Source organism: Gopherus evgoodei, chromosome 7 (assembly GCF_007399415.2).
Source record: "Gopherus evgoodei ecotype Sinaloan lineage chromosome 7, rGopEvg1_v1.p, whole genome shotgun sequence".
In the NCBI taxonomy this organism is placed as follows: Eukaryota; Metazoa; Chordata; order Testudines; family Testudinidae; genus Gopherus; species Gopherus evgoodei.
Window position 1 is genome coordinate 220166 of NC_044328.1, and position 24732 is coordinate 244897.

The 24732-nt window shown below is 45.7% G+C and overlaps 1 protein-coding gene across 1 annotated transcript in view; it reads left to right on the top strand.

The window, feature by feature from the left end:
- The first annotated feature begins 326 nt into the window (after positions 1-326).
- The window catches only part of ENTPD1 (ectonucleoside triphosphate diphosphohydrolase 1), an 80600-nt gene continuing 56194 nt past the window's right edge, over positions 327-24732 (top strand). The window contains exon 1 of the mRNA XM_030570299.1: positions 327-397. Within this exon, the coding sequence (XP_030426159.1) occupies positions 382-397 (16 nt within the window). The 5' untranslated portion in view covers positions 327-381. The remainder of the gene's footprint in view (positions 398-24732) is intronic.

A 24732-nucleotide genomic window follows, 5' to 3' on the forward strand; every position in this document is an offset into this window, starting at 1 on the left:
GCTTTCTGTTTATCTCCAAGACACTATTTTTCTTTGAAAAGTGCCAGCACAGCCAGGCATATATCTGCCTCTGCTTACATCCCAAAAGGGGAAGGCACAAGATATTCTCTTTGGCAGCTTTTGCTTCCTATTACCAAACACTTTGTGGCACTTTCTTAGTGGAAGCCCGGGACTGAAGCAGGTTGCAAGCATGAGTTAATTTCTGCCTTAATGAAAAATCACAGGGTGACCTGCTTCTGAGTTCCTTCTGAGTCATGCAGAGTTAAACTAACCCCTCCCACAGCCATGGACCGTTAAATAGCTGTGTTTCACATGCACCTCTCGCTATGCAGCTCAGAGTCAGCAGAGGCTGAGAAAGGAGGGGAGAGAACACTGGCACTGATGGACGAGCCAAAGGGTAAGAACAAAAATGAGTTGCTCTGAACTTAAAAAGCAAAATCTGCTTGTAGGGAGGAGGTGGGGGAGAAGGACTTTGGGGAGCTTTTCAAATGGCTCTGACCTGCTGTGGCGTCAGCCTCACAACAAACAAAAGTTTGACAAGTTAATGAATATTCATGAGAAGTTTATACTCATTGAGATTTGTCATTCAGGAGTCAAATAATTTTGAGACCCTCCTGCAGCCAAATGCATCTCAGAACAGCACAGACTACACAGTCACATTCATTTCTCATTACAGAACTCAATGCATATGTTCTGAGACGATGAATTCACCGTTAAATAGATTTATTTTGGTCTATGCTGCATGCAGTCTTCTACATTCCTTCCCTATTGTGAAATTAGCACACAATTCTCATCTTGGAGTTCAGTTTCTCAGACAGTGTAGAGGAGCGCTGACAAGTGATCCTGAGCCCTCCCACGCTCATGTGTGTGTGTGGGGGGGGGGTGATGGGGGAGGGGAAGAAGGATTTGCAGTGACTGTAAGGAAAAGAGGAGGCAAGATGTTTATAACCTTTGGCCCTGGGGCTGCGTTATGAATGTCAGCCCAGAGCGTTGCCAGTTGTTGTTTCACTGCAGTTTGGAGACAGCAGGCATGTGTGAAATTAGTCCCTGGGGGCTCATGTCATGAAGAGAGTGGGTGTCCCCTGTGTCACTGCAAAATGAGAACAACCTTGGAGGGTGTGTTTCTTGCAGAGGGTGCTTCTGGTGGTAGAAGTCTTGCCATGAGACCTCTCAACACAGGGCAGGGAATATTTGGGCAAAAAAGGGCAAGCACTTGAAAGATCATAAAGGTGTGAGGGTGCCCTGCTGGGGGGTAAGGGCTTGATGGGATATGAAGGTGCTGCTGCAGCAGGACACAAGGAGTTCTCAAAGCCTGGGGACTCTTGGTATGCACTTAGGAGGAATCTCACAGCAATATTCTAGGGCAGAGAGTCTCTTATGGGGGCACGTGAGGAGAGCATGATTCTTAACCCATGTTTCTTGGTGGCGGGGTTGTTTGACAGCAGGATGGTTCCTGCTAGAGCTAACAGTTGCTCTCCATTCTGGTGCTGGCATCTCAGATTTATCGTCCTGGTGACATGAGTAGGTACGCAGGTGACACCTGTAGCACATTGGCATGAGGTTTCACGTCATCAATGTACACACCCTGGAGCTGAAATTTAGCCCAAACATTGACATCAACATGGCAACCTTTTTCACAGACCAGCCTGCAGCAGAATTAAGTCTTCACCTTTTCTCAATACATGATGAGGCTTCTAGATGGCATTGTCATGGAGCCTTCCTTTTATAATCAGCTGGAATATTACACATAGCAGAAAACATATCACCTATCATCTGTTATGTTCAACATCTGGCAGAAACATTTCCTACTTTAGAATCTGCTTTTTCTGTCTGGCCATTTTACACTCTGTACAGTAACTTGCACTTTACAGTCTGCTCTGATCTATAATTCAGCCTGATGTGAGGATGTGTAGCAAGGATCCAGGCAAGTAGGAGGCTGGGCTAGGTTCTAGGCAGAAACTTAGCAGTGAAACAGGGAGAGGAACTTTAGGGATAATATTGTTTCTTATTCTAATAAAGTTCTTTGTTCAGTGTTAGAAGAAAGTGACTCTTTCTATAATTCTTTACTGTTGTCACAATGACAGAGTGTCAGCAGATGATTCATTCTGAACCCAAATAAATAAAATGCCAAAGTTCAGCTCTCCTCAAGAATTTTGAGGAGCGCATTGGATGGTCTAAGTGAAAGAGTTAGGTTTATTAGGAACAAAAATTATATCAGCGGTACAGGTTTGTTACTAGATGGAGATAGTAAAATTGTTAGCAATTATGCAGCGTTTAATATTTCTGTACTATATTTTGAAGGAAGGACGATGATGACGGTGGATGTGGTATACCTAGACTTTAGTAAGGCATTTGATATAGTCTCTCATGATATCCTTATCGATAAACTAGGCAAATACAATTTAGATGGGGCTACTATAAGGTGGGTGCATAACTGGCTGGATAACCGTACTCAGAGTAGTTATTAATGGCTCCCAATCCTGCTGGAAAGGTATAACAAGTGGGGTTCCGCAGGGGTCTGTTTTGGGACCGGCTCTGTTCAATATCTTCATCAACGACTTAGATGTTGGCATAGAAAGTACGCTTATTAAGTTTGCAGATGATACCAAACTGGAAGGGATTGCAACTGCTTTGGAGGACAGGGTCAAAATTCAAAATGATCTGGACAAATTGGAGAAATGGTCTGAGGTAAACTGGATGAAGTTCAATAAAGACAAACTCAAAGTGCTCCACTTAGGAAGGAATAATCAGTTTCACACATACAGAATGGGAAGAGACTGTCTAGGAAGGAGTATGGCAGAAAGAGATCTAGGGGTCATAGTGGACCACAAGCTAAATATGAGTCAACAGTGTGATACTGTTGCAAAAAAAGCAAACGTGATTCTGGGATGCATTAACAGGTGTGTTGTAAACAAGACACGAGAAGTCATTCTTCCGCTCTACTCTGCGCTGGTTAGGCCTCAACTGGAGTATTGTGTCCAGTTCTGGGCACCGCATTTCAAGAAAGATGTGGAGAAATTGGAGAGGGTCTAGAGAAGAGCAACAAGAATGATTAAAGGTCTTGAGAACATGACCTATGAAGAAATGCTGAAAGAATTGGGTTTATTTAGTTTGGAAAAGAGAAGACAGAGAGGGGACATGATAGCAGTTTTCAGGTATCTAAAAGGGTGTCAAGGAGGAGGGAGAAAACTTGTTCACCTTAGCCTCCAATGATAGAACAAGAAGCAATGGGCTTAAACTGCAGCAAAGGAGATTTAGGTTGGACATTAACTACCCTGACAGTTAGGAACTTTTTCCTAAACACTAGAATAAATTGCCTAGGGAGGTTGTGGAATCTCCATCTCTGGAGATATTTAAGAATAGGTTAGATATATGTCTATCAGGGATGGTCTAGACAGTATTTGGTCCTGCCATGAGGGCAGGGGACTGGACTCGATGACCTCTCAAGGTCCCTTCCAGTCCTAGAGTCTATGAATCTATGAATCTAGTCATATCAGATGAGGCTGATGAACCATTTTCCAGTCCATTAGTACAAAGGATGCTAAACAACATTTACCAGGTATAGGCATTTTTAAATGCAAAAGCCCAAATAACTTGCACTCAAGAAGCCTAAAAGAGGTGGTTGAGGAGATCTCTGGCTCTTAATAGATCTTGGAATACTGGGGAAATTCCGGAAGACTGGAAGAGATCTAATGTTGTGTTAAAGCAGCAAAGAATCCTGTGGCACCTTATAGACTAACAGACGTTTTGGAGCATTGTTGTGTTGATATTCAAGAAGATCAAGTGGAACAATCTGGGTAATGAGAGCCTGACATCAGCCCCAAGGGATTTCATTATAAAGAGTTAAAAGACACAAATATAATTAATGCCAATCAACGTGGTTTTATAGAAAAGAAGTCTTGACACACAAACTTGATACAATTTGTTATGAGATTAGAAGTTTGATAGATAAAGGTAATCACATAGCCTTTTGTATGGTGTTTGACTTAGTACTGCACAGCACTTTACAATATCAAAATTCTATTTTTTAATGTACATGGTTAGTTAAGAACTGGCTAACTGGCAGATCTCAGTAAGTAATTCACAATCATCATTGAATGGAAGTGTTTCTAGTGATGGATTGGTCATGCCATTTTGAGTTGTATTCATAAGAGCATCACATGGTATAAGAAGGGGATAGTCCTCTACAGTTCTGCTGTGTAATTCATGTAATTACCTGATCATAAGAACGGCCATACTGGGTCAGACCAAAGGTCCGTCAAGCCCAGTATCCTGTCCTCTGACAATGGCCAATGGCAGGTGCCCCAAAGAGAATGAACAGATAGGTCCATCAATGGCTATTAGCCAGGATGGGCAGGAATGGCATCCCTAGACTCTGTTTGACAGAAGCTGGGACTGGGTGACAGGGCATGGATCATTTGATGATAACCTGTCTTCCATGAATCTATCTAGCTCCCTTTTGAACCCCGTTATAGTATTGGCCTGCGCAACACCCTCTGGCAGAGTTCCAGAGGTTGATAGTGTGTTGCATGAAAAAATACTTCCTTTTGTTTGTTTTAAAACTGCTGCCTATTAATTTCATTTGGTAGCCCCTTGTTCTTGTATTATGAGAAGGAGTAAATAACACTTCCTTATTTACTGTCTCTATACCACTTATGATTTTATAGACCGCTATCATATCCCCCCTTAGTTGCCTCTTTTCCCACCTGAAAAGTCCCAGTCTTATTAATCTCTCCTTATACGGAAGCTGTTCTATACCCCTAATAATTTTTGTTGCCTTTTTTCTGAACCTTTTCCAATTCCAATATATCTTTTTTGAGATAGAGTGACCACATCTGCACTCAGTATTCAAGATGTGGGTGTACCATGGATTTATATAGAGGCAATATCATATTTTCTGTCTTATTATCGAGTCCTTTCTTGATGGTTCCCAACATTCTGTTCGCTTTTTTGACTGTCGCTGCACATTGAGTTGATGATTTTAGAGAACTATCCACAATGACTCCAAGATCTCTTTCTTGAGCGGTAAGAGCTAATTTAGACCCCATCATTGTATATGTATAGTTAGGATTAAGTTTTCCAATGTACATTACTTTGCATTTATCAACATTGAATTTCATCTGCCATTTTGTTGCCCAGTCACCCAGTTTTGTGAGATCCCTTTGTAACTCTTCACAATCTGCCTGGGACTTAACTATCTTGAGTAGTTTTGTATCATCTGCAAATTTTGCCACCTCACCTGAAAGATATAGAAAAACTGATAGTAGCTTAGAGAAGAGCAAGAAACATAATCAAGAAGCTTGAGTGACTGACAGAGAAAAAGATTACAAGAACTAAGTAGGTAATAGCCACTGAGGGCTCCCCTGACTTGCATCGCTGCTTCCAATGCCCCTGCATAGCTTTGTAAGGGTGCAGAATCACAGATGCAAAGGTCTATCCTGGCCTCTGTGACCCAGGAACCTGTTTGGGCTAACTGGCAGAGGCACGGGGGCACATACAATTTTACCAGGATCCCCTGGGTCAAATATATGCACAGTAGTTCACCAAAGGGTGGCTTGTGATGTCTCTACTGAGAGTCAGTAGCCCACTGTTCATCATACTCATTTTGAAATGTATGTAAATGTTTAAGGAATCATATGTCTGTACTGAAAGTTATATTCTTAAGGCAGGTCACCAGAAGGTGATCAACATGCCCCCATCAGGCAGGAGGGAAAGGACACTTACCTCTTTCTGGATGGTTATGTGTGTATTGTATATTGTCTGCTTTACAATGGAGGCCAAATGCTAATCAAGAGATTGTAAAATCAACAAAGGAGCACACAGGAGAAAACAACTAGCAGGGAGGGACCATGTTTTCGAGTGAAGACTATGGATAGTTGGGGTGCAGAGAAATGCCCTTCATCCTTCCCTGAGGACACAAACTGTCAGTGTGTTCTGTCTTGTGAAAGGAAAGTTACAGACAACCTGACTGGAAAATGCTGCAAAGACTTTGGGTGAACTAAACTTCATTAGACAGGAAAATACCTTTGTAATTAAGCATAGACTCTAGACTGTGTGTTATGATTTTGTTTTACAAGTAACCATTTGTGTCCAGTACTTCAGCTTGCTACTTCTCAAATCTCTATATTTTGCTAAATAAATTGTAACTTGTTTTCACTATAAACATGTCTTAAGTGCTGTGTGTTAAACAGAGCAGTGATCTGAGGTGGAACTGGTAAGCTGGATGCACTGCTTCTTTGGGAACAGCGAATCTTGTGAATACTGTGAGCGTTCAGTGAACCAGAGTCTGGACGCTCCAGAGGGATGCTTGGAGAATTCAGGGGTTGGAGTGTGCCTATATCTAGCCTGTACAGAGAAAGGGGAGTGTTTGTGTTGCCCGCAGCTATGGTGTTGGGGAGCTCACCCATGGCAGGCACAGACAAGGCTTGGCAGCAAGGTGCCTCACAGCCCTGGGGACTTCTTGGACACATCACAGCCACCCCCTCTCACTTTCCTGGAATGGCCCTTGCACCCCAGGACTCCTGCTGATGTGGTGTGCAACTAGCAGAACTTGCTCCATACTAGGTGTATTTCCCAGTGAGCCATTACACCAACCTAATTCTCCTTTCACCCCAGCCAGTCACTAACTTCCATGAGTTGACATCTAGTTAGCGCCAGAGTTAGTGGAGAATCGGACCCTAAGGATGGAGAGGATTTATTTAGTGTGGTGCAAGAAGTTATAATTAAGAGCATTGGAAGGAGTTTAAGGAGCTTTTTAGGCTGAATATTGGGACAGATTAGCTGATAGTGAGATTTCTTGGGTTGTGGGATCATCTCCAAGGGGACAGGTGAGACCTATTGCTTGTCTGGAAAATGTATAACAGAACATACCTGCTTTGGCTTCTGGAAGATAAGCGAGATGGGATATCTTCCATTTCTTACACTAAAATTCCTTTCCCATCTATCCTAGGTGTACGTGAAAGCTGACGTCTTCTTCTCTCAACTGTGGAGAAGGTCCCCTCGTAAAGCAGGGATGAGGTTCTCTGACAGGACACTTCCTGTCCAGGTTTTGCTTTTCAGACAGTTGTCAGTTATAGCCTCAGGAGAGGAGGAGATGAGTTTAATTGAACAGGAATGACACCCAAAGCAACACCGTGATCTGCAAGAGCTAGGTATTATAAGTAGCAATGCAGTAAAGAGCCAATGGGAGGAGTATAAGTGGCTGAAAGGAATAGAATGTAAATCAGCCAAACCCATGTCAAGCAGATTCTTTCTGCATAACATTTCTAAGATAAAGACTTTCCTAACCATCCGTACAGCTGCTTTCATCATATCACCTCAACTTTACCACAACATCCTTTTCTCACGGTCTTGACAAATGCAATCTTGCCCTACACGTATCCATTCAGAATGCTAGTGCAAGAATCAATCTCCTAGCTAGCTGCTCTGACATCTCACTCGTCTCTTTGCATTCCTCCTCTTCTCTGTTGCATGAAACATAAACTGCTTGTCTTCATGTCAAGACCCTTCATGGCCTATTCCACCTCACCTACCAGCTTTTGTTCATTAGCAAAAATGTGAACTCCTGCCACCATTCCTCACTTGTTACATTTTCAAACAAGCACTTTTGTGCATTCTCCCATGCTGTCCCTCACAGTTGGAAGGAGTTTCCTAAAAACATACACAAAGCTACCTCATTGTCTTCCTTCAAAACTCTCTACAATCTTTGCTGTGATGCCTCCAAAATCTTGACAATGGTCAGGCTACTGGCATTCTGAAACCCCTGCCTGTCCTGTAGTGCTGACCAATGTTGTCTCATTGTCTTCTTATACCCCCGCCATCTGTTTGTCTGTATCCAGCAGTTGTCTCTTGTCTCAAAGCGTGAGCTCTTTGGGACTGGGACCATCTTTTAGTTCTGTGTTCGTGCAGAGCCTAGCATGGTGGTGTCCTGGTCTTTGATTGGTCCCTAGGCCAGCGCTATGGTAATACAAATAATAATAAGAGAGATGAGTGTTCCCAGCTGTGTTTATTCTCAGCAGCTGTGAGACTGGTCCTGTTTCTGATTATACACAAGTCCTGTTTTCCTAACCAGGGATGAATACACTTACATAAGGTAGTTCTGATTTGGACAAAGGCATTTTAATTTAATTGATGTGCAAATTAAGTTAAAGGATCTTGGTTTAGAATTTGTATTTCCTCCCATGTTTTTGTTCCTCTTGAGAATACTTGGTCTGAGTATTCTGGATCAGCATTAGGTCCTTCCTAAGGAAGAGAATTGAGAATGAAAAATCACCCAACTTTCACCTGAGAATGAGGCACAATATTTTTTGGCTTTTTGTGTGTAGACTTTTATCTTCTCGATCAAAGCTCAGGCCATTAGCTGGCCTTTGAGCTTTGCATGGGGCCAGGAAAATGTGAATTAGCAACCCCAGATGGGGACTTCTGTACTGTCATCTCACAATTGTCTATTATTTCATTCTTCTCACAGGCCTCTGAAGAAAGCAAAGCTGTGGTAACTTTGCCGTTACTGCTGCTGTGATTTCCGAGGGCTTGTTTACACATACAGCACCGCAGCAGCATAGCTGCACTGATGTAGTGTGTCTGGTGAAGACATTCTATGCCAACGGGAGAGTGCTCTGCGGTCAGCATAATAAAACCACCTCTGCGAGAGGCGATAGTTGTGTGAGCAGAAGCTCTCCCGTCGTCATAGCACTGTCTACATGGGAGGGTAGGTCAGTATAACTACATCGCTCAAGGGTGTGGATTTTTCACAGCCATTAGTGATTTAGTTCTATGGATTATAGGTCTGTAGTGTAGATCAGAGCTAAGAGCGACATTATGGTAAGGAGTGCAGTGTAAATTCCCCTCTGAGAGCTTCAGCAACAGCTCAGTAACACACCAATAAGGGGAGGAAGCACAAGGTGAGGAGGAGAAGGATGAGAATTCAGAGCCTCTGCAGACAGCTGATGAGAAATAAGCATTCTGGGGAGAAGCACATAGGATATCAGGGAAGGGTGCAAGGAGCAGACACAAGAAGGGAGGAAAGTCTGAAGAGGCTGCTTGGATGGTGCTAGAAATGATAGCACAGCCACTGCAACCCAAGGTTTTATATTTGGGGAAAGCAGAGCTTGTCGTTGAGCTTGACATTCCACACAGAAAGAATGGGGAAGGAGCACTAGCTGTGTCAGAGTTCCTGGCTGCTCCAGTGCCAGCCTGTCCCAGCTGGGGCTCTGTAGGGAGCAGGACAGGAACGCTGGCTGTGAGAAACTCAGTGTGCTGTGATGTATAGTGCACTGGACTTGGAGTCAGGAGACCTGGGGTTCTATTCCTGACTATGACACTGGTTTGCTGAGTGATCTTGAGCAAGGTCCTTCACCTCTCTGGGCCTCCAGTTCCTTAGGTGTACAACGGAGATGATACTGACATTTGTAAAGGGCTTTGATCTATTGGTGAAAAGGGCTCTACAGGAGCTTGGTATTATTCCTGGGGAAAGACTAAGCTTTAGTAGCTGCAGCAGGGCTCTGAACAGTAGGTGTAATTACCAGTTCCAGCATGGGGAAATAGTTTTAGTGTTTTTTTACTGTAAAACTTATTTCCCCATGCTTATTTGCCCCCTACAGTTCCTCATATCTCCTTGTCAATTACTGGAAATGGGCCATTTTCATTACCACTACAAACAGCTCTTTTTCTCTCCTGCTGATAAAATCTCACCTTAACTGATCTCTCTCCTTATGGTGTGTAAAACCCATTGTTTCATGGTGTGTGTGTGTGTGTGTGTGTATCTTCCTACTGTATTTTCCACTACATGCATCCGAGGAAGTGGGCTGTAGCCCGCGAAAGCTTATGCTCAAATAAATGTGTTAGTTTCTAAGGTGCCACAAGGACTTCTGTTCTTTTTACTCTCTAAAGTGGGACTGATTTAACCAGGCTCCTGCCATTGCCAGAGGGGGAAGTGCAAAGGCCCAGGAGATAGAGGAGGCACCTCGCCTTGCCACAGGAGGCATGGACTGGAATGGGGCGGGACAGACACCAGAAGCATGAGGAAAAGGAGAGATGAGAGGAGAAGAAGCCCTTTGAGCTAGAGAGGGTTTCAGGCACAAGCCCTAGATCGTGAATTTCTTGTCACAGGGATCTTGCCATATTAGGAAAAATAATGTAATAAATGAGGATACAGCAAACGTCACAGTCTGCTGTTTCATGACGTATCAGGACAGAGACACTCTTGCTGGTATCAGGATAAATGTTTGGACAGTAAACTGTTCTAATCATTGATCCAACCAAACTAGTGACACCAACCCCCATGCTTCCTGCTCAGTCAGCTAGGCACACAGAACTCAAACCTGCAAGGCACTCTGCTCAGCTTCTCACAAGGGTGCTATCTCAACTTGTGGTGACTTCACTAGGAGCTGAGGGCATTCAGCACTTTGCAGGATTCAGCTCTTGGTCACTGGGGAAGCTGGGGGCAAAGAGATATTCCACGCAGCTTTTTCTTAATTTGGTCAGGTTCATGCTTAAGTGGTTCATTCCCTTCCATTCCCCCACCTACAGCACCCTCAGGCTTTGCCCTGAAGATGCCTCTTTCTAGTATTCCAGATGCACACAGGTGGTAAAGTGCCTCAAGTGTCCATCCACTTGCTTTCCCCAACCAGGAGGGGCATGGCCACGACCTGTGGCTCCCCCGCAGTCTGGGCAGCTGCACCATCCAATAATAAGCCCTTTAATTTAGTCCCTGTATTTATAAAGTCCCTTTCACTGTGTTGTTTGGGCTCGTCCCTGCTCTGAGTTGGGGATTATCCGTTGATACAAGTGGTGGCAGGAAACTAGCCTCACCAGGATCTTGTGAAGCTTCATTGTCTTCTGTATGTCTGTAATGCCAGTCACTGTAGCAGCTATGGGCTAACAACTCTCTCGGATTAAGAAGTGCTATAGACAGGCTAAGTAATATTATTGCTTCTGTCCCAGCTGCTCCCTTTGTCTGTAGGTAGAGTGCAGGAATTCTGGCTGTTGGGAGTGTGATGGGTTGGACACACACCACCGTGCAGGATGCCGCCTGGTATGCTGGGTTCCCACTCAGCCCTCCAGCCCTGCCATCCTGGATTTCCCTTGCACTGGGTTGGTGTGCCAGGCTCTCAGGCCCCTTTCCGGCACACACCCGGCAAGACCACACACAGACTGCAGTCAGATCTCCGTGAGAGGATTCAGCCAGCACTCATGTGCACACCCACTGTGGAGAGGTAAACCCCAAATAATATTGCCTTGTGCTATATAGAAAGATCTGCACAGCAGAAGTTCATAAAAATTTGCCCTCTCCCTCAATGTGAAGAGAGAGATGCACAACTTCCTGGCCTCCCCATTAGAAATTACACAACCTGGGTTTAATAATAAACAAAACAAATTTATTAACTATAAAAAGCAGATTTTAAATGATTATAAGGGATAGCAAACAGAACAAAGCAGATTACTGAGCAAATAAAACAAAATACGCATACCAAGCTTAAGATCTTAAAGAGACTGGTTTCAAGAAGTAATTTCTCACCCTAAATGTTATTTTAGGCAAGTTGCAGAGTTTCTGTAACTTAGAGTTCCAGTTTTTTCTTCTTACAGACTGGACCTCTGTCTCAATCTGGACTCACCCCTGCCTTTTCCCTCAAGTAGTTCCTTTGTCCCTCCAAGTACTTTCAGCAGTCTTTCTTGGGTAGGCAATGGAGGATAGTCCTGTTTGCCTTACTCCGCAGCCTTAAATACAATTAACATAAGGTGGGAATTTTTTGTTTCCCAGTCTTGACCTCACTCTCCTTTTTAGTGGAAAATTACTTGCAGTCCAAGATAATGTTTAGTACCAGGTGACAGGACCACCTGACCTAGTAGTGTCACAGCTACATTCCAAGACGCCTCTCAGGAAGAGGAGAGATTAGTATCTTTAAAGTCTTATTGTTTCTTCCTAATGGCCCATCAAAGCTGATGGCCTGTTATCTGGTGGGTGTCTCCCAAATACACACACAGGTGTAATTGTTACATAGTCAATATTCCTAACTTTAGATACAGAAATGATATACGCATAGAAACTGGATAATCACATCCAGTAAATGATAACTTTTCCAATGATACCTTACAAGACCCATCTTTCATAAAATATCTTAAGCCATATTCATATCATAACCATATTTCTATGAAGAATATGGGGTGTAACATCACAGAGCTCCTGGACATCTGAGTACCAGACACTGTTAGCACGACTGGCAGTGAATGGTGAAGAGTGCTTGTGTTGGGATGCTCATAGCTGCTCCAGTCACAGTAAAAATTTGTGTGGGGAATGTCAGGGCCGGCTTTAGGCCGATTCAACCGATTCCCAGAAATCAGGCCCCGCGCCTAAGAGGGCCCCGCGCCGAGAGCTGGAGCCCCGGCCGGAGCGCAGCAAGCAGCCCCGCTGTCCCGGCCGGAGCGCGGCAAGCCGCCCTGCTCTCCCAGCCAGAGCCCCGGCCGGAGCGTGGCAAGCCGCCCTGCTCTCCCGGCCAGAGCCCTGGCCAGAGCCCCGGCCGGAGCGCGGCAAGCCACCCTGCTCTCCCGGCCAGAGCCCTGGCCGGAGCCCCGGCCAGAGCGCGGCAAGCCACCCTGCAGCCCTGCTCTCCCGGCCAGAGCCCTGGCCGGAGCACGGCAAGCCGCCCCACAGCCCCGCTCTCCCGGCAGGAGCCCCGACCGGAGCACAGCAAGCAGCCCCGCTCTCCCGGCCAGAGCGCGGCAAGCCTCCCCACTCTCCCGGCCGGAGCGCGGCAAGCCGCCCTGCAGCCCTGCTCTCCCGGCCAGAGCCCCGGCCGGAGTGCGGCAATCAGCCCTACTCTCCCGGCAGGAGCCCCGGCCAGAGCGTGGCAAGCCGCCCTGCAGCCCTGTTCTCCCGGCCAGAGCCCCGTCTGGAGCGCGGCAAGCAGCCCTACTCTCCCGGCAGGAGCCCCGGCCGGAGCGTGGCAAGCCGCCCTGCAGCCCTGCTCTCCCGGCCGGAGCCGCGGCCAGAGAGCGGCAAGCTGCCCCGCACCCCCGCTCTCCCTGCTGGAGCTCCGGGCCCTTTAAGTAGCCCCCATAGCCCTGGGATAGCGTGGGGCTCCAGAGGCTATTTAAAGGGCCAGGGGTCCAGCTGCCTCTGCCACCCCGTCCTTTAATTAGCCGCCGGAGCCCCGACACCCCCATGTATTCTCCAGGGCTCTCGCCGCTATTTAAAAGGTCCGGGGCAGGGTAAAAGCAGGGCAGCCCTGGGCCCTTTAAATAACCCCCAGAGCCCTGGGATAGTGGGAGGCTTGGGGGCCATTTAAAGGGCCGGGGCTCCAGCTGCCTCTGCTGCACCCCCTGCCCTGCCCCACCCCAGGGCCGGCTTTAGGAAGTGCAGGGCCCAATTCGAACATTTTCGGCGGGGCCATGGCAGGGATGACTAAAAAAAAAAAAATGTAAAAAAAAAGCCTTTCATTTCTTCCATGTATTATTTACTTTCCATAACTATATAAATAATACAATTATATATTATGTACATTGCATCATATATGCTGTTGATTGCTTATTAATGACCGCCATTTCACATGTGTGGGTCCCTGCCACTCCCTGCAGGTGTGCACATGTGTGGGTCCCAGCTGCTCCCTGTCCCCCTCATTGAAGCAGGTGTGCAGGGTTACTGCCCTGGGAACTGCAGGGGAGCAGTGGACATGTGGCTGGCTGGAGGCAGAGCAAGGGCTGACTGGAGGTAGGGTCTAGCTGCAGGCAGGGCAAGGGGTGCAGGGCTGGCTGGAGACGGGGGTGTGGGGTGGGCTGGCTTCAGGCAGGGCCGCAGGGGGATGCAGCAGGGATTGAGAGGGCTGGAGACAGAGGAGCGCAGAATTGGCTGGCTTCAGGCAGAGGAGTGCAGCGGGGTTGGCTGGAGATAGGGCAGGGGGTTTGGGGCTGGGTGTGGGCAGGGTGTGCAGGGCTGGTGCGGGCAGGGGTGTGTGGGGGCTGGCTGGCTTTGGGCAGGGCCACGGGGGTGTGTGGCAGGGGGTGGCTGGAGACAGGGCAGGGGTTTTGGCAGGGGCTGGCTGTGGGCACAGAGTGCAGAGCTGGCTGGGGGCAGGGCAGGGGATGCAGCAGAGGCAGCTGGAGCCCCGGCCCTTTAAATGGCCCCCAAGCCTCCCGCTATCCCAGGGCTCTGGGGGTTATTTAAAGGGCCCAGGGCTCCCCTGCTTTTACCCTGCCCCGGACCTTTTAAATAGCGGCGAGAGCCCTGGAGAATACATGGGGGTGTCGGGGCTCTGGCGGCTATTTAAAGGACGGGGTGGCAGAGGCAGCTGGAGCCCCGGCCTTTTAAATAGCCCCAGAGCCCCCCGCTCTATCTCCAGCCAACCCCGCTGCACTCCCCTGCCTGAAGCCAGCCAATTCTGTGCTCCTCTGTCTCCAGCCCTCTCAATCCCTGCTGCATCCCCCTGCGGCCCTGCCTGAAGCCAGCCCACCCCACACCCCCGTCTCCAGCCAGCCCTGCACCTCTTGCCCTGCCTGCAGCTAGACCCTACCTCCAGTCAGCCCCCGCCCTGCCTCCAGCCAGCCCCATGTCCACTGCTCCCCTGCAGTTCCCAGGGCAGTAACCCTGCACACCTGCTTCAATTAGGGGGACAGGGAGCAGCTGGGACCCACACATGTGCACACCTGCAGGGAGTGGCAGGGACCCACATGTGAAATGGCGGTCATTAATAAGCAATCAACAGCATATATGATGCAATGTACATAATATATAATTGTATATATTATAGTTATGGAAAGTAAATACATGGAAGAAATGAAAGGCTTTTTTTTTCTTTTTTTTTCTTTTTTTTTTTAGTCATCCCTGCCATGGCACCACCGAAAATGTTCGAATTGGGCCCCGCACTTCCTAAAGCCGGCCCTGGGGAATGTTGTTGCTATGTGCTAGCTTTGCTGTGAGGATGGCTGCAGGAACAGTCATAGATTCCAAGGTCAGAAAGGACAATTGTGATAATCCAGTCTGACCTCCTGTAGAGCACAGGCCAGAGAATGGTCCCAGAATAGTTCCTATAGTTTAGAAAAATGTCCAATTTTAATTTAAAAATGATTAGTGTTTGAAGAACCATCACAGCCCCTGGAAAATTGTTCCAATGGTTAATTATTCACCACTAAAAACTTACTCCTTATTTCCATTCCTAACTTGTGTAGCTTCAATTTCCAGCCATTGGGTCATGTTAGACCTTTCTCTACTTGATTAAAGAGCCCTTTATTAAATATTTGTTCCCCGTTAGGTACTGACAGACTGTAATCAAATAACCCCTTAGCCTTCTCTTTTTTAAGCTTAATAGGTTGAGTTCTTTGACCCTGTCTTTATAAAACATGTTTTCTAAATTGGTAATCATTCCTGTGGCTCTGGAACAGGTCTGGATCGCTTTTTAGTGACTCTGGTATCTCTGTACCATACCAGGGATCTGCTCACCATGTGACAGACTGGCAGCAGCTCCAGATTTCGTATTGTTAATCTGAGATCATGGGGAGAAGTTGTTTCACATCCCTGGTTCAGAGGTTGGTAGTAACACCCAGGGACAGGCTGCATTGTTCTCTTGTCAGATTTCATTATAGTCTCTGCTCTACACCAAAGAAATCAATGGTGTTGTTGTTTGAGGAGGAAGTAGTTAATCCAGAGTCTTATTCAGATGCAGTGTCTGTCCGTGTTCTGCCACGGAACAAGCCCTGGCAGAAGGGCATTTTCTAGATCAGAACCCATGACCATCGCTCTAAAGCCTGACTTCCATTTTGGACTGGGCACACACACACTGGACACTTCTGTTGTAGTTTGTGATGGGTGGCACTCACCACTTTGAGTGCACTCTCCCTGGTGTCATGGTGTGGTGCTGCCACTTTCTTCAGCTCCAGTGCTCACTGCAGGCTTTCAGCCTACCTCGGAAGGTCATCTGTGGTTCAGTCCTCTGGCCAGGGCACACAGTTTATACCACTCCTGGGGTATAGAAAACAGATGTTCCTTGCCCTTCAAGGCCAATTTTAAATAAAATGCTTTCTTATCCTTCTGCATCTCAACTTCCTCTACGGAGTTAAATCAGCAGGTTCCTCCTAAACTCCTGCCACTGACTCTGGCCAGCAATAAATCCTGTCCCAACCTGGTTCCTTTGGCTGTGGTCTAGGGAGCATCTCTCCTTGCTCCCTGGGCCCCAACTAAGAACAGCCTTTCTAGAAGCAGGTAGCTCCAATTATTTCAGCCTGCTAGGCCTTGACTGGCTGTTGCTAATCCTCTGCCTTTTTCGTTGGTGGAAGATCAGTTCTCAATGGTTCCCAAATGTCTGCTCCCCAGGAGGCTTCTCTAGGCAAGCCCAGAGGTCTAATACTTCCTGCTCTATTCCTCTCAGAAAGCTGTTTCCTGGGCAGGGTGCAGCAGGGCCTCCAGCCAGGGGTCATGCAGGCCTGGTAGGGAGGAATCGGGATGTTGGTCTTGTCAGAGAGTAATGTCCCCTCCTAGTTGAGAGAGGAAAGTCTGTGTTCCCCTGTTGGGATTCTGAATGATGTCATTGTGAAACCAAGGGGTTGTAATGCCAGCTACCACCAGGTAATGCAGCATTGGTATCTTTTTCATTGTCCGCATCCCTTTTTAAGTATCAGAGGGTAGCCGTGTTAGTCTGGATCTGTAAAAGCAGCAAATCCCTTATCCCTTTTTAAGGAGATGTGGTCTGTGACTAGCTTGAACGAAAGTCCTAGAATGTTACATCACAGAGCCACTACTGCCCATTGTATGGCCAAGCATTTGCTCTATGATAGAGAACCTGGTTTCCTATTGCTGGAGTTTCCTGCTTAAATAAAGAACTGAATGTTCTACTCCTTGGAAGTGTTGCAAAAGTATGACTCCTAAGCCCACTTCAGATTGTTCATGTGCAAGATAAAAGGTAATGAAAAGTCTGGACATCAGAGTACAGTTTGTTGCTCCAAGATTTCCTTTATTCTTTTAAAAAAGTTTTTGACACTCCTGAATCCACAGGACTGTTTTCATCACTAGTGTCTTTGTAACGTCTGTTAATGAAGCGGCCAACATCATGAAATGAGGTATAAAGTGACAGTAGTCACCCACTCTTTGGAACTAGCAGAATGTTACGCATATTAGGAAAAGGTTAGATAATGAGACAGAAAATATCAGACTGCCACTATACAAATCCATGGTACACTCTCACCTTGAATACAGCAGTCAGTTCTGGTCATATCATCTCAAAACTGATCTATTAGAATTGTATTAGGTACAGAGAAGAGCAGCACAAATGATTAAGGTATTAAATTAATAGGCAGTAGGCATATAACCAAAAAAGGAAGTACTTCTTTACACAACACACAGTCAACCTGTGGAACTCATTGCTAGGGATGTTGTGAAGATCAAAAGTAAAAGGCTAAAAAATAATTTGGTAAGTTCATGGAGGATAAGTCCATCAGTAGCTATCAACCAAGATGGTCAAGGAGGCAACACCATGCTCCAGGTGTCCCTAAACCTCTGAGTGCCAGGAACTGGGACTGGACAACAGAGGATGGCTCACTCAATAATTGTTCTGTTTATTCCTGTTGAAGTACCTGGCACTGGCCACTGCCAGAAGACATGATAAAAGTCTAGATGGACCATTGGTCTGGCCCAGTATAGCTCTTATTATGTTCCAATAATGGTAATCAGCTCAATCCCACCTTTACTTGCTGGGCTGTCACCAAATGGATGTTGATTCCTAAGGTGTCTATATAATAGACAGAGTTGCTGTCTGATGGGCGAACAATGATCTGTTAGGTCCCATTCAGTCCATTCCCCAGGTTCTTCTCAGCAGCACATTATCAGTTTTAAATGTCTCAAATGGTGGGATGAGATAGCTGGTTCCACACCCTGACCCATCTCCCTTACCTTTCTTTCCACCCCTTTCCACCCCACTCCTCTTTGTGTCCAGATCCTGCTTTATGCAGTTTAGAGACCTTAATGGGAAAACAGAGTGTCTGGCACATCTTCTTGTATAACCATTTCCAATTAGCTGTGAGGGAGCACTAGGGAGGTAACCAAGGGGATTGCTGACGCTAGCCAGCCTGCATGCCCAGGGCCCCAGATAGCTACGTGCCATCTGAAGAACATGCTAACTGGGGAGCACTTCTGTGCAGAGGAGAAGCCGGGTGCCTCTGTTTTACCCTACTACATCCCAGTATGATGGGTCAGTAGTTAATAGATCTAGGCTGCTCTACTCCCTCTCACACCCTGGTTTACCTATTAGTAAGGGCAAGAGTCCACCTGTGTGACAAGTATTAGCATCCCACCATGCACCCTTGACCAGGCTGGAGAGAGTTTTTTCTCTTATTCTTTCCTCAAACTCAGTCCTTCCCTGATCACTGTAGTTCTTCTGTAAACTCTCTACATTTGTCATAGTGTTTAAGGCCAGAAATTGCCATTAGATCATCTAGTCCAGGGGTCCCCAATGCGGTGCCCACAGGTGCCATGGCACCTGCGGGGGGCATCTAAATGTGCCCATGTCCTGGCTGGTGGTGGAGCATCTGCCGAAATGCTGCCGAATTTCTGCGGCATTTCGGCGGTGATGCCTCTTGATGATGTCACTTGTCAGTGGCAAGTGGTGTCATCAAGAGGTGTCATCGCCGAAACGCCGCAGAAATTCGGCAGCGACACCTCTTGATGATGCCACTTGTCAGTGGCAAGTGGTGTCATCAAGAGGTGTCATCGCCGAAACGCCGCAGAAATTCGGCGGCGACACCTCTTGATGATGCCACTTGCCACTGACAAGTGACCTCACTGAGAGGAAACGCCGCAGAAATGTGGTGGCATTTAGGAGGATGTTCCACCACCGCCACGATCCTTTGTCTGGCGCCCACCAGACGAAAAGGTTGGGGACCACTGATCTAGTCTGACCTCTTCTACATCACAGGCCAGAGAATTTCACCCAGTTATCACTGCACTGATCTCAATGACTTATATGGAGCTAAGGCATATCTTCCAGAAAGGCCTTGTCTTGATCCGAAGACTCCAAAAGATGGCACATCCAATGCTTTTCTTGGTAGTTTGTTCCAATGGTTAATTACCCTCACTGTTAAAAATGTGTACTTAATGTCCAATTTGAATTTGTCTGGCTTCAGCTTCCAGCCATCGGTTCTTGTTCTAGTTTCTCTGTTAGATTAAAGAGCCTATTAGAACCTCGTATACTCTCCCTGTGAAAGTTTTTATTCACTGTAATCAAGGCACTTCTCAGTCTTCTTTTTGACAAGTTTAATAGGTTGAGGTATTTATGTGTCTCACTGTAAGGCATTTTCAGCAGCCCTCAAATAATTTTTGTAGCTCTCTGCTGCATCCACTTTATAAACTCATTTCTGATTTGCTGCCCCTCCTAACGTCTCGATGTCTGCCAGTTGGCATCAAGGGATCCCTGGATTACAGAGGGCATAAAGAGGTGTATAGGAGTTTACAGGGATCTCCTGGGTCTGATTTCTATATAATATTGTGCCAAAGGGTGGCATATGTGGTCTCTACCAGCAGCCAGTAACATACAAGTGGTCATAATAGCAAAATATATGCAAGGATAATATTTAAGAAGTTGTGTATATCCTGGAAATTATGTTCTTGATGTTAAGAGCAGTTTGTCCTGGGACAGGAGTTGCATATCTTTCTTTGTCTGGTCAGAGGTGTATTGTGCACTGCGTGTCTCACAGTGCAAATCTAGTTGTATGTGAAGCCAGATGCTAATTAAAAAACTGCAAGATTGGCAAAAGACTGAGGCCACGGGGAAGAACAATCAGCAGAGGATGTCAACTTTATGAATAAAGATCAAAGGAGTGGGGATTTTTAGGGGATTGCAGAAAGACCCACAGGGTCCTTCACTTAGGGAACAAGCTGTCAGCGAGCTTGTCATATGAACAGAGGATCATAGCCTGCCTGGTTGTTAGCTTTTCTCACAGGGTTTATCTTTGAGACACAAGAATGTCTTGGCAGTTAAGGCTAAGCACTAGAAGGTGTATTATAATTTTATTTTAGATGTAGCCAATTGTTTCCAATACTTCTTACTAGCTATTATCTGAATCTCTGTTCTTTGTTAAATAAACTTAGGCTTGTCTTCACTATAAACATTTAAGTGCTGTAAGCTGAATGAGCGATGATCCTGATGTGAGATGGGTGAGCTGAGGTGTATTGTTCCCATGGGAACAGTGGCTCTGTGAGTCTTTTAGAACAAAGGCTAGCACTCCAGGGGGTCACTCAGAGGAATCAGGGGTTGCATTGTGCCTATTGCTTACCTTCAGAGAGACAGCAGGACCTGCGTAGGCTGAGAGGAGAGTTCTTATGTTGCCCATGGCTGGTGGAGTGAGGGAGTTGATCCCAGGCAGGCACAGACAGGGTTTCCTCATGCTAAGAGCAGATGGTAATGAGGTGCCTCCCAACCTGGCTACCCCTGGGAAGTGTCAGTGTCTTTCTCAGATATTCCTCATCCCTAGGTTTCTCCCCCTTTGGCATATCTTGAGGTTGGATTATTTTCTCTAGGCTTTTTGTCTGCATTTTTCCAAATTGACTCTCACTTTGTTTCCTGTCCATGGCTCTAACCTCTGTAGTTCCTTTTTATGTCACTCCTCTGTCCTCACTGGGATGTGCAGCTCTTCCTGACAAAGTATTGTGCAGCTTGCCATTTTTAATAACAAGTTCTTTCATCTTCCAGATTGGTCATAAAGATGTTGAATAAGAGCTGCTCTGATATTGTTCTCTGCATCACCCATCATCTCAGTATGTTGTCTTAAATTTATAGCCGTCCTATGGTTTTCAATCCATTTAACAAGGCTTCTATTCAAGCCAATTTTAATTAATTAGGAGAGCAACATTTTGTGCCCCTGTATTTCAGGATTTTTGTACTGGTGCTCATAATGGAGACTTCAACTCTTTTCCTTTCTTTGGTTATGGGAAACAGCTTGGGGTAAGGTGTGTTGTTTGATTGGCTTTTGTTCTCCTCCTCTGGATCTGATTAGAGAACCTTTATCAAAGAGGAAGGTCTTGCATTGTGATCAAGACTCTGGATTAATCTAATCTGATTTGAAAGTTCACTCTGTAGCCAGATCCCCTTGGCTGAGACTGCCTGATCCCGAGTTCTCACACTGTAGACTGGGCTCTGTGACCTGCCTTGTTCCAGAGGAATGCAAATAGCTTGTTGGGTTGTAGATGGAAATGCAAAACCACAAGCTTTCAGTCCATGCATGCTACACTGGATGCTGGACCTGTGGGATGGGAAAAGGTGGCTCAAAGCCACCGGTGTTCCCTCATCCTGGTGGCAATCACGAGAGGGTGACCCGATTTTTCACACTTGCTCTATGGAGGGAGTGGGGAGTAATAGGAGTCTATATAAGAAAAAGCCCCAAATATCAGGACTATCCCTATAAAATCGGGACATCTGGTCACCCTAATCCATGACCAGTTTGGTCCCAGCATAAATTAGAGTAGTTTCAGGGTTACTCTAACCTACTCTGGATATTACTGCTCCCTGTGGGCTGTTCTGCTGGCCAAGGATCACAAGGTGCTCCAGTATCAGAGGGGTAGCTGTGTTAGTCTGGATCTGTAAAAGCAGCAAAGAATCCTGTGGCACCTTATAGACTAACAAACATTTTGGAGCATGAGCTTTCGTGGGTGAATACCCACTTCCTCAGATGCATGTCCAGACACCCTCCAGGAAAGTCCCATGGAAAATTTAAAAGACAACTGAGCATTCATGAGTTTTATTGCCAACACATTTAGTAACAAACCGACTTTTTCTCTTACTCCTTTTCCCCCAGATCTGTTTATACAGTAGACCCTCAGAGTTATGAACACCTTGGCAGTGGTGGTTGTTCGTAACTGAACAAAACATTGATTGTTCTTTCAAAAGTTTACAACTGAACTTTGACTTAATACAGCTTTGAAACTTTACTATGGAGAAGAAAAATGCTGCTTTTAACCATCTTAATTTAAATGAAACAAGAACAGAGAGAGGTTTTTTTCCTTATCAAATCTTTTTTTTTAACTTTATTTTTTCATATGTATCAGAGGGTACCCGTGTTAGTCTGTATCCAAGAGACATTAACTCTTGGTATTGACACCTCCTCATCAGTTATTGGGAGTGGACCACATCCACCCTGACTGAACTGGCCTTGTTAACACTGGTTCTCCATATGTAAGGTAAGTCCCATCTCTTCATGTGTCAGTATATTTATGCCTGCATCTGTAATTTTCACTCCATGCATCTGAAGAAGTGGGGTTTTTACTCACAAAAGCTTATACCCAAATAAATCTGTCTTTCAAGGTGCCACCAGACTCTTCATTGTTTTTGTACTGTGTATGCATTTTTTTTGTTCGTTTTTTTGTTTTTGTTTTGTTTTTTGTCTCTGATGCTCTTTGGGACCATGTCTTAATGTTTTTTTGTTTTTTGTTGTTGTTGTTTTTTTATGTAAAGCACCTGATACACTGAAGGCCAAACTTCAGCCTCTCAATCTATGTGCCTTGTGTATCTGGGGTTTGACTTCTTGAACCAAACTCTCTCTGTATCTTGGGGTTTTCTGTAGTGTCCATTACCATAGTGTGTAGCTTGTACTTAAGAGACTCATAACGTCCTTCAGAAGGACATGCAATCCAGGGAACATCCCCAACTGATCTCCTCCACTTGCAGATGACCCTGCCCCCCACCCCCCATCCCTCACAAGATGCTCCCAGACTCCCGTCATGAAGATGGAAAGACTTTTTAAGTTAAACATTTTACATTTTTTTCGCTGTTTCCCAAAATCTGATTTCACATCATCTTCCGAGTTTCTATGATGTGGATCTTTCCTCCCCACTCAGATTTTTTTGCCTCGGTCTTCACAGACAAGGTCAGCTCCCACACTGCTGTTTTGGGCACCACAGTATGGGGAGGAGGTGAGCAGCTCTCAGTGGTAGAAGAGCAGGTTAAAGACTATTTAGAAAAGCTGGACCTGCACAAATCCATGGGTCCAGATCTAATGCATCCGAGGGTGCTGAGGGAATTGGCTGATGTGATTGCAGAGCCATTTGCCATTATCTTTGAAAACTCATGGCGATTGGGGGAGGTACCAGAGGATTGGAAAAAAGGCAAATATATTGCCCATCTTTTAAAAAATGGAAGAAGGAGATCCCAGGGAACTACAGACTGGTTAGCCTCACCTCAGTCCCTGGAAAAATCATGGAGCAGGTCCTCAAGGAAACCATTTTGAAGCACTTGGAGGAGAGGAAGGTGATCAGGAACAGTCAACATGGATTCACCAAGGGCAAGTGATGTCTGACCAAACTGATTACCTTCTATGATGAGATAACCAGCTCTGTGGATATGGGGAAAGCAGTGGACGTGATATATCTTGACTTTAGCAAAGCTTTTGATACCGTCTTCCACAGTATTCTTGCCAGCAGGTTAAAAAAGTATGGATTGGATGAATGGACTATAAGGTGGATAGAAAGCTGGCTCAACAGGTAGAGATCAATGGCTCAATGTTTAGTTGTCAGCAGGTTGTGACTTGTTTGGTCACAGAAATCCCTTTGGGACTGTCACCTGATGTGCTGAGACTACCTCTGAGCCCGATTTCTCTGCCAGATTGGGTCTCCAGAACCCTGCCTTGTCAAGCCAGACATGCCAACACAGACCCAGGGTGTGAACCACGCACCCCAAAGCTACAGACTTAACTGAAAACGGCTTAGAAAGTGCTCCTGCCTCTAGCACCCAGACACCCAACTCCCAATGGGATCCAAACCCCAAATAAATCCATTTTACTCTGTATAAAGCTTATACAGGGTAAACTCATAAATTTTCCACCCTCTATAACACTGATAGGGAGATGTGCGCAGCTGTTTGCTCACCCAGGTATTAATTACTTACTCTGGGTTAATTAATAAGCAAAAAGTGATTTTATTAAGTATAAAAAGTAGGATTTAAGTGGTTCCAAGTAATAACAGACAGAACAAAGTAAGTTACCAAGCAAAGTAAAACAAAACACCCAAATCTAAGCCTAATACATTAAGAAACTGATTACAGATGAAATCTCACCCACAGAGATGTTCCAATAAGCTTTTTTCACAGACTGGACTCCTTCCTAGTGTGGGTCCAGCAATCATTTACACCCCCATAGTTACTGCCCTTTGTTCCAGTTTCTTTCAGGCATCTCTTTGGATTGGAGAGGCCTTCTCTTAAGCCAGCTGAAGACAAAATGGAGAGGCTTCCAGGGCCTTTTGTATTCTCTCTCTTGTGGGCAGAAACCCCTTTGTTCTTCTGTGCAAAGTCACAGCAACAAGATGGAGTTTGTAGCCACCTGGGCAAGTAACGTCCATGAATGATTTAGCTTTTTGCAAGCCAACACCATTGTTTACATGTTAGTTTGAATGTTCCTAGGAAGGCGCAGATGTGGATTGGCGTCTCCCAAAGTCGATTGTCAGTTAAGTGTTTCTTGATAGAACTATTCTCAGTAAGCACCCATTCTCAAGAAGCTGATCAAATGCTTCACTGAGGCTACTTAGAATCAAACACATTGAGATACAAATACATAGCCAATATTCATCACTTCAAATACAAAAATGATACATACATACAGACACCATATTCATAACCAGCAAACTACAACCTTTCCATAGACACCCCACTTGACCTCTTCTGTACAAGGCCTGGTGCAACCATAGGACCCTGGTTGCAACAATGATCTATGCAGTCATGGTTCTTGTCAATCATGTCACACTGGTATCAAGCAGAGTGCTCCAGGGGTTGG